At 33.8% G+C, this 10786-nt stretch overlaps 1 protein-coding gene across 1 annotated transcript; it reads left to right on the top strand.

The window, feature by feature from the left end:
- The first annotated feature begins 2096 nt into the window (after positions 1 to 2096).
- Positions 2097 to 7229, top strand: LOC109815220 (beta-glucuronosyltransferase GlcAT14A). Its single transcript, XM_020379869.3, has 4 exons — positions 2097 to 2994; positions 5926 to 6001; positions 6102 to 6217; positions 6303 to 7229. Exons 1-4 carry the CDS (start codon positions 2511 to 2513, stop codon positions 6839 to 6841), a joined length of 1215 nt encoding a protein of 404 aa, XP_020235458.2. The 5' UTR covers positions 2097 to 2510; the 3' UTR covers positions 6842 to 7229.
- Positions 7230 to 10786: the final 3557 nt, after the last annotated feature.

Below are 10786 nucleotides of genomic sequence, written 5' to 3'. Positions count from 1 at the left end.
TTCCTAAATTCACACCATAGATTGTGTGTATGACACTTGTTAAAGAATGCAACAACTAACATCAAGAAGCTTATATTTACAAAGGATTGAAGAAAATGCATGTTGGGTGACTATGAAGTTGGTGGATTTCATAAGAAATGGACTAAAATATTGAACTAGTTTGACTTGCATGATCATCCTTGGGTTATAATAATTTGAAAAGAGGAAAATGTGGTGTACAACTTATATTAGTGGGGCATTCTTTACTGGTTTTAGGACAACTTCTCAATATGAAGGATTGCACTCTTAGTTGAAAAAATTTATTCATCCGAGAATTAGTTTGACAAAGTTTATTTAACACTTTAATCGTCTTCTGAGTTATATGCATTTAAGAGAAGTTGAGGTTGACTTTGCATCAATTCATGATGATCCTGTGCAACAAACAAATTTTCATAACCTAGAATTGTTAGGTGTAAAGTTTTATCCAAAAGAAAATTTCAAATTATTTCGTGGTCAGCTTGATAGTTCATATGTGATAAGGGTGATTGATTGCAAACAAACATTCAATTGTTGTATCTACTTAGTGACAAAATATGAAATGAAGCATAAACAATGGCACATGTCATTTCAATCAAAACCATGTGATTTGAAGTGTTTGTGCTTAATAATGGAATTATTCGACATTCCTTGTGATCATATACTTGCAATGTTAGTGCATTTTCATTTTTTTGAGTTATCAAAATGTCTAATATTAAATAGGCGGATTAAGGTTGCTAAGGATGAAGTTAAGGGCAACATTAGTACCCATTTTTGGGACTTACACAAAGATGCTAGATACTTGTCATTAATGGAGTATTGTAAAGATCTTAGTACTTAGGAATGTGAAACATATGATGATGTTGATAAAAAAGATAAAGTTATAAATGAATTAGTTTTTGACGAAGTCAATAAATACTCCTATCAATACCATAATATATATAAAAAAAATCATTACCACTACATCGAAACTTAGGAAATGTTAGAATAATGATTTTTATTTTTGGCATTATTATATATAAATCTTTTCTATTCATTTAAAAACACAAGAGAGATATAAGATAGAAAGAGAACACATTTTTTTAGAATTTACGAATTTTTTTGTCAAGATTGTATATGCTCATTGAGTTTTTCTCTCGTAGTCAAAGAAAAGTTCAAGAAAACAAAGGATTTGAAGTTGAGTATCTATTCACAAAGTGAATTCATTTCTTTCTTCAAGGATTGTATTGTATGCTCTTAGAGTAGAAATCTTCTAGAAGAATTTTATAATGGTTTTTTTTTTCTTGAAGGTTTTCCAAGAAAATTTTAAGATGGTCAAGAAGTATCTTGTTGATTACTTGTTTGTAAAAGAATTTTATAAATTAGTGGAAATCTCCGCAAAATTTGTTAAGAACTAGATGTTGGTTGACATGATTAATTCAATATAAGATTCTTTATCTATTCTCTCTCATTCTTAATTCGTTACATTTTGTAATATTTTTGCTTGTTAAAATTTTACAAGTATTTATCATAATAAAAACTTAATCTTATCCACTGTGTTGAGTCAAATTGATCTTATTGTTTTTTCCCTAAATTTCAAGAGCCTAATTAATCTTATTTATGATTATTTTAGTTTACTTGATTTTTCACTTTTACTCGTGAAATTTAGAAGATATTTTTTTTAGTGAATTAAAAATATCTCTTAACTAAGAATCAAAGACTAATTTCTCAATATACTAAAATCTATTTAAAAGAAAATTAACATCTTCTAACACAATTTTTTTTTATACACACGAAGGTAAAAATCTTATATTAAATTTAGTTTATATATATATATATATATATATATACATATGTTAAAAAGACATTTAAAGGTAAAATTTAAGTATTCTAAATACCACAGTTATTCTTAAAGAAAAAAAAAATACTTGCACACTTATAGATTGAAAACACAAAATGTTAAAAATATAAGAATTAACAGTCTAATTAAAGCTTAAATACATTCAAGAAAACCGTTAATGAGCAAGAAGTTAAGATTGTTTAAACTTGAAACTTGAAAGTTTAAACATGGGTAGATTCATTCTGTAATGAATGAGTCAGATTGAGGCCGTAGAAAGAGAAAGCACGGAAAGAATCCCCGATCTCCCCCATTTTTGACCTCATCATCAAATAAAACTCGAGAAAAAAAAAACCCTAGTCCTCACGGCTCTTTCCCCACGTAGAAATCGTGAGAAAATAGTGGCAATTTTTCTCATTTTCTTTTTACATGTGCCTTACCTTGTCACATTGATGGCTCCGCTGTCCTCCACAACCACACTCCCAAACCAAAAGAGAACCTCAAGATCTTCAATGACCCATTAACCCCAACAATCTCAAACCCCAGACCCAGAGTTTAGCCACACCCTCTTCCCAAAATCCTTCCTTTTTGCTATGCCCCAACACCACCTCACACTTGCCATTTTCATCCCCATTGCTACCACCTCCACTATTAATTACTACTGCCACTGTTACAATTAATGGGTGTTGAGAAAAAATGGCTCTTCACCCTCTTCACTGCAGCATTCCTCTCCCTCATCATTCTCATGCTCTCTTCCTTCTCTTGCTTCACCTCCCCTATGCCCTTTCCCTCTGTCGTCCACCATGGTCCTCACTACCCTCCTGCTTTTGCCTACTTCATATCCGGTGGCAGCAGGGACAGTGACCGGATCTTCCGGTTGCTGCTGGCGACCTACCACCCCAGGAACCGCTACCTGCTCCACCTTGGAAAGGATGCCAGGGACGAGGAGAGGCAGAGGCTGGCTGCATCCGTCATGTCGGTGCCGGCGATTCGCGCCTTCCGGAACGTGGATGTGGTGGGGAAGGCTGACTATGTCACCTACTTGGGCTCATCCAATGTGGCTGTCACTCTCAGGGCTGCTTCTGTTATGATGAAGCTGGATGGGGGGTGGGACTGGTTTCTCACTTTGAGTGCAAGTGATTACCCCCTTCTCACCCAGGATGGTAATGCCAATACGGTAATTTCTGTTTTGGATCATGGGTTTGTTTGCATTGTGGATTAGATTTTTTTGGGAGGTGTATGGGGCTATGGAGTCTCACGTTGAGTAGAATATGAAGCTGCCTTGAGGGTTTCTCACGGTAGTCAAAGTGTTGGGACTGTTCTTGTATATGTAGAGGCTTGATGATCATTGGGAGGTGTCTTGGGACTCTGGTTTCACGTTGAGTAGAATATGAAGTTCGGTGTCATACTTAAAAGCCTTGAGGCTTTCTCACCTAATGGACTAGTCTTTTGGGTTGGGTTGGACCCTCCTTGTGTGCCTAAGTCCTAATAGACGGCTTATGTGAATTGTTGGTCTTCAATTGTTTTTGTTTTGGTCTATGTTTTTGGACTCAAAGGTGAAAAGAGAAAAGTGGTTGGTTGTAATTGCATAAAATAAATTTGTTGTTATAGCTGGGTTGGAACCAAGACAAAAGTTGAGAGGACCAAGTTGAGAACGATGGAGGGGTTCATTGGAGAATTAGTAGTGAGAGAGGAGTGTGTGTGGAGTAGATGTGTTCAAGTGGGGTTGGGGAGGTGGGGGTGGGGTGGTGTTTGGACTTTGGAGTGGTGGATATGGATGAGCCTCTTGTTGTAGCCTAAAGTAAGAAGTTGGTGTTTTTAAAGCTATAATAGATTTTGAGGTAGTTAGAGATTCATAAAACACTCCCCTCCACCACAAATGAAATTCTTCTTGTTATCTTGTGATTTGTTTCATTTTACATGTGGATGATTTTAGGTTATTTTTGTGTGAAGTCAATCTTTTACATATACCTTTGTGTTGTTTAATCTTGTCTGATATTGCATTTCACACTCATGAAAATCGATTTTAGTTGGCATGTTTGACAAAATGCTTTGCTATTTTATGTTTATTGCTAGATGGAAGAGATCAGTTAAAAACCTGGTATGTTATCAAGAAATGCTAGCAATTACGTCTAACACATCTTTATCATTGGTTGAAATTTATTAGAAAAAAAATGCTGGGTCCCACTTCTTACTTAACGAGCTCCACTCATGATATTGTAGTTTCCAATAAATTTTAATCAATAATAGATGTTGTGTTATAAGGAGTGTGTTTGAGGCTATATTGCTGGCACTCTCCTATGCTATTTGTTCCTTAAGACACTTAATATCTTGAATATTTATGATTGCCATAATCTCACAAGGGAGAAAGTCATATGGTCCAATTGCATTGTATTTTATGTTATTCTTAATTGGTCATGATTGGATACATTGAAACATTAATCTTGTTTTTCTGATTTAATTAGCAGTAGGGGGGAACTTCTAATTTGAGTGATATATTTAAGAATCCCTAAGTGGAACCTACACTAAAACTAATGTTTACGCAAATCATGAATGTGGGTCACAAAAGACTCAGAAAACTCAGCAGTATGCATCGCAATCACATATCACCAGCAAGACACCTAAGTGAATCATCTAGATCACAGTTAACCTCAGTTTGACTATCAATTTGATGGTGCTAAACAAAAGAGAATTTTAACTGGGTGCCACGCAACTTCCATTTGATTTTCAAAAATAACTCAAACTTCATTCCTCTTACATCATAGAATAAGGCAATCCAAGGAGACACAAACTTCTTTGAAGAACCACTTATCAATATAAGATGTATCACCACTTCACCAGTCTTGCTACAATGTAAATGGAAAGAGCTATCTTAGAAAACCTATCAACAACCACCATGTCTGAGTCATGGGTTCTAGCAGTATGTGCAGTGGAAAACTAAATACATTTTTCAACCTCTCCAAGGCTAATGAGGAATTGAAGGGTAGTGTACAGAGTACAAACTAGTGTTTCATGGTGAACAACATTACCTTCTAAACTTACAAAGGGTCATTACTTGGTTTAATCCACACTTTTCTACTAACTCCCCATGGAATTCATTGAGAACATATCCCAATGCTCGTTCTTCAGTTTCTATGAGATTTGAACTGTCACCAACCAACTCAAATTTATTACTACAAGTGCAAGGTTCTACCCATGATTTTAAAATATTTCAGCGTACACCAACAGCCCTACGTGGTCTTGGTCGTTACCATCAAAATTCGGTAATTCGACTTTCTTGGCAGCAATCTGACTTAAGTCAGCATCTCAGTTCGCATATCACTGTTGAGTTTCCTCTAGAGAAGCATGGACCTCTTTCTCCTCCCTCTCCCTCAACAAAGTTAGCTATCATCTCTTTCTTCTCATCCAAATCCAACTTCTTTCCTTCTTCCTTGCAACTATCACAAACCTCATCCGTAATCCTCAACAATACAAAAAAAGAATACCATCTTGAGCTCACTCACTCCCTGTAAAACCTATGCTCATTACTTCAATCAGGGACCTAACATAAAATATAGTCACAGAAGTGTTCGATAAACACTACATATGTGAAATGTATTTTTTTTCTATTAATAAAATGTCCTAAGATTGATGCCAGTGAACTATTGTACCCCTGACCCCACTTTGAGGGTTGGGGGATCCCAAAGTTTTTTAGGCTAGACTTCAGAGTTCAGATTATCATTATTCTCTTGATTGGCAAGTGGCAGCATTCTATTCTATGTTGGTTCTACATTTTGTTTGGCCTGACTGAGATAACCCTGTTGTTTGTAAATAAACTTTGATGTTCACGTCAGATATCAATAAAATTGGGCATCTATTGGTTTTGCTCTATATTATTGCAGTTCCATTCCAAGAACATTTATTCATTATTTTATTTTTTCTTAAAGGTGAAGAAATGCTGCATATAACTTATTGTTCTGGACGTTATTCAGTAAATTATGCTATGCTTCTTTCTAAGGATGACTAATTGTTCATATTCTCATTTATGAATACATCCTTGTCTTTTTTCTGCAGACTTTCCAACTTTCTAATCCATACTGTTTAATCTGTGTCAGATTTGTCCCACGTTTTCTCTTCTGTTCAGAGGGACCTCAATTTCATTGACCACACAAGCGACCTTGGATGGAAAGAGTAATGAAAACTACTAATTCTAGCAGCTACATTTTTGCTAATGTGGTACTTTTACATTTAGCTCTAGATCGTATATTTATGTACTTATTTACCCATGCAGAAAGGACAGATTCCAGCCTATTGTAGTTGACCCAGGACTATATTTAGCGAGGAGAAGTCAAATTTTTCAAGCTACACAGAAACGGGAGACACCTGATGCATTCAACCTTTTCACAGGCAAATCTATTCTTTCATACACTGTCCGAACAACTCAACCTATGAGACTGACGGTTATATGTTGAATGCTTTCCTTTCCTTGCAGGTTCACCATGGGTCATCTTGAGCCGGTCCTTCCTAAAGTTTTGCATCTTTGGCTGGGATAATTTACCTCGAACACTCCTGATGTATTTTACAAACGTGAAATTATCCCAAGAAGGTTACTTTCACTCAGTCATTTGTAATGCACCAGAGTTCAAGAACACAACAGTAAATAGTGACTTACGGTATATGATCTGGGACAATCCTCCAAAGATGGAGCCACTCTTCCTTAATGTATCTGTTTATGATCAGATGGTGGAAAGTGGTGCTGCTTTTGCTAGACAGTTTGAAGTAGGTGACCCGGTTTTGGACATGATTGATAAAAAGATCCTAAAGCGTGGGCGTAATCGAGCTGTGCCTGGAGCATGGTGCTCGGGCCGGAGGAGCTGGTGGTTGGATCCATGCTCACAATGGGGTGATGTCAATATTCTGAAGTCAGGTCCTCAGGCTAAGAAGCTCGAGGAGTCTGTTTCAATCCTTCTTGATGATTGGAGCTCGCACACGAATCAGTGTCTTACTCCCAGCGAAGAGACACAAGACTAGAAACATTTAAGGAAAGGGATGCATTGTTGTGCATCCTGATTCATGGACAAGTTAAAAGTTGCTATTAACTGAAAGCACATTCTTTGGTCACCAATGTAATTCAATTTTTGGGAGGTGGTTGACTAGACTCTTGTTGTGGCGGTCGTTGCGAGCCTTTCAGGCAAGATCAAGTGGGGAAGGGAGTGTACTGGAGATTTGGGGGCTCTATTTCTGGTGGATCCTCTAATGTCTTCAACCCATTTGATTGATAATGTGAGCATGTTCCCCCTGCTTCCAATATTATCATGTTGTATGATGTACTGTATGTTTCTTCACTCCCATAGGGATTTTAGACTATTAGAGCAGAAAGTTCATTCTTTAAAGATATGATTGTCATTTTCCACTCTCATTCTTTCCCCTGGCACATCATAATATTCTGGATGCATGTTTTTATGAAAGAAATTATGAGGACGGAGAGTAACACGGATTCTGCACAATGATTTTACCTTAGTGCGTGGCCTTGCAAATTTTGCCCAGCAAACAACTGACGTGAAAATATTGAAGTCCAATTGGATAGAACTATTTCTATTCTGGGAAATTGAACATTCTCAGGCCATTGCCATTGCTAGTTGAAATCTTCATTTCTAGCGGTTGGTTAATCAAATTTCAAAATCTGTGACATGTGATACAAGACTACGTATTTCCTTCATTTTTTGTCCATGTTCTCTGATTTGGTGGTGCCAAATTTAACTTAGATGCAAGATCTAAGGAAATGACTAATGCTTACCCCATGTCTCTATTCCAACTTCTATTCTTTGTTAATCAAACTAATAATTTAGAGAAATTATTTAAAATTTATTTAAATGAGTGGCTGTAAATGCTTGACAGATCTTAAGAGTGTGTTTACATGAAGAATTTAAATGAAATAATTTATTATATTTAAAGAATTTCAAATATCTTATGATGAAATGTTTTATTTGGATGGAGAAATTATAAATAATTTATAATTTAAATATTTATGAAATTTCTTAAAATAGTAAAATTTTAAATCCTCTCACAAAAATAAGAATTTGAAATTAATTTTTTTATCTCTCTCTTATTTCTTCATTATTAAATATTCAAAAATAAAATTTTCAATTATTAATTATTATCTAATATTAATTTTTAAAATTATTAAATATTTTAAAAAATTGGATAATATTTACTTTTATAAAATTTAATCTTAAAATCTCAATATATATATATATATATATTTTAATCTTAAAATCTCTATATATATATATAATCAATTTTACCGATAGTGAAAATCAAATTATCATAATTTAAAATTTTTAAAATTTGAATTAACTTATCTAAATAAAACATTTAAAGAATGATGAAAATTGAAATAAAAGTAATTCAAATTTTAGAAATTTAAAATTCTTTGAATTTTTAAAATGTCTCATCCAAGCACACCATGAGAGTTTTAAAAGAAGATGCAAATAGAAAGAAAATCTTTGTAATTGTTGTTGATAAATTTTCTTATGTCTAACAATAGAGGTGGGTATATGGACTCAAGTCCGCAAAATGGTTTGTATGTTTGTTGACTTCACGGATAATCGATCCAATTTTTTTTAATCTACACAATCATTGGAACATTTTAGGCCTGACTCATAAAGTTCGCATGCTTTGTGGGTTTAATTTGTGAAAAGCCCAGACTACCCACTCATAATGTTGTTATAATTTGTAGGAAAAAAAAAAGGGAGGAAAATGAGGAGATGGAGAACAATGCTCGACTTACATCAAAATGATCAAATATGAAGTTAAATGTTTTTATTGGAGATGCTTGATTATATTTGATAAATGTATTTGGACTTACAAATGTTTTATGTTTATTTTTAATATACTAATTAAGACTTTGATATTTGATTGTGTATTATTGCTTTTAAAGTTTTAAGATTATAAGACTTTGATGTTTGGTTAATGATTGGTGTATTTGGACTTAAAATTTAAAGACATCGAGACTTTGATGTTTTTTTTATTAGAATGTGTAAATTTTACTATTTAAGTCTTTGATTTATTATTTACAATATTTGATGTTATTGTTACAAATGTATTTTATATCATTTTATATGTTATATTTTGCCTTATGTTTTCATAGGTTTTCTTTTTTGACACCAGTGTTTTAATAGATTAAAAAAAGGGAGAAAAAAAATTAAAATGTCATCGAATATGTCAATATTCATTAAAAAAAATCTAGATTTAACCAGATCTATAGACGAATTTGCTTATCTATAGGTTTTGCAGGTAGGATATGGACTTGAAAATTTGGATTGTTTATAACACTGACCAAATTTTACTGTCTCATTAAAAATGCAAACTTTGTAGATCGACCCTTAAACAGCCCAAACCAAACTTTGTGGATCGGATCTTAATTAGCTCAAACCGATGTGTATACTCATCCGAGTGTAACAATGTAACTACATTTTTTTATACTTAAAAGAAAAGTAGGGGAATGGGAACCCTACTTTTCTTTTATACTCGGATGAGTATACACATTAGTTTGAGCTATTTTTTTATTCACATTTTAATGTATATTTAAAATACATTTGTTTATAAATTAAATTTTTTATATTGAAATAAACATAATTAATTATTTCAGTACTAAAAAAATAATAAGAAATTAGGAGTATCTAAGTAGGTTATAGTTTTATTATTTAAAATTTTAAAATATTAATAAAATTGTATGAGAAATTTGTATATAAAATTTTTAAAAAGATTTAACTTATATTAAATTTAAATATTTTATAATTTTAAAAACTGTAATAACAAATAAAATTAATTATTTTATAACTTGATAGAACAAGCTTAAAGAACGGTTGATGATTCTTCAAGTTCCACCTTCAATCCCTTTCTTCTCTTGAGGTTAGACACGCCAATGATGAAGAATCACCCTTGAAGAAGCACTAAGGAGTGCTCGGTTACTCCTTGAAGAAGTAGAAGATGGAGGCTCCAAGGCACAAAGGTGGAAACCTTTGTGAAGGAACTAGGGAGAACTTGTTCTCCACGGTTTTGAGACTTTGAGAAGAGAGAATTCTTTTAGAAATTCTGATTTCATTCATCCAAAGTGGGGGAAAATGAAAGGTTTACAAATTTATAAAAGTAGGTAGCTTATGGAGCAAGCTAACCTTAACCATGGTTCAAGTGAACCATGGTTTGGTTGGCTTGACCATCCAAGCTAGTTAAGAGGCTTGTGGAGCAAGCTTCTGACTTAGCTTGCTTGGGAAGCAAGCTAAGGAGAAGCTTGTAGCACAAGTTTCTCAAAGCTTCCAAGTGTAAAAGCAATCCCGACCATGGATGGGAGCTAGGCGGCCTTGGTCATTTTGACTCCATGAATTATTTTCAAAAATGTTTGATTTGGTTTAGTTAGGTTCATCCAAAAATGATGAGACCTAGCTCAATCAAATCTATGAAAAATTAGGAACAAAATGAGTCTAATATGTAAAATTTTGCCTAGGCCCAATTCTGGCCCAATTACTAGTCACACCCTCAAGCATTGCTAAATACCACCCCACTTCTACTATTGAAAAAATAGAAAATGAGTGTATAAAAAGCTGAGGTTAAATGGAGTTAAAGTCTTCAAGTAACCCACCCTAAAAATAATATACAATGACTAATAAAAGGAAATAAAGTGCCTCACAAATACAAAGGTAAAAATAAGCCTATACAAGGGAAATATGTACAAGTTTATATACAATATAAGAAAAGGTCTTCAAAATCATCACATTCCCCTTGGTTCCTTTAAAGTATCACCTCTTGGATTCCTTGGCCTTGACATGTTTCTATCATCCCCTCCCTCTTGAAAAGGATTTAACCTCAAATCTCGAGGGTCTTCATGATAGTTTTCCACACCTACAAATATATAATACCATTCATTAGAGGTAATATTCTCAATCAATAAATGTGAAAGGTATATCCTAAGAGGAA

Source organism: Cajanus cajan, chromosome 11 (genome assembly GCF_000230855.2).
Source record: "Cajanus cajan strain Asha chromosome 11, NIPB_CcT2T_4, whole genome shotgun sequence".
Taxonomy (NCBI): domain Eukaryota; kingdom Viridiplantae; phylum Streptophyta; class Magnoliopsida; order Fabales; family Fabaceae; genus Cajanus; species Cajanus cajan.
Note: the sequence above shows the minus strand (reverse complement) of the source record. Positions and strands in the feature narration are given on the sequence as shown.

Coding starts and splice junctions, on each gene's coding strand:
- LOC109815220 (XM_020379869.3), top strand. CDS start 2,511: ATGGGTGTTGAGAAAAAATGGCTCTTCACCCTCTTCACTGCAGCATTC. Junction 2,995..5,925: donor CCCCCTTCTCACCCAGGATG/GTAATGCCAATA, acceptor AATCTGTGTCAG/ATTTGTCCCACGTTTTCTCT. Junction 6,218..6,302: donor TGCATTCAACCTTTTCACAG/GCAAATCTATTC, acceptor CTTTCCTTGCAG/GTTCACCATGGGTCATCTTG.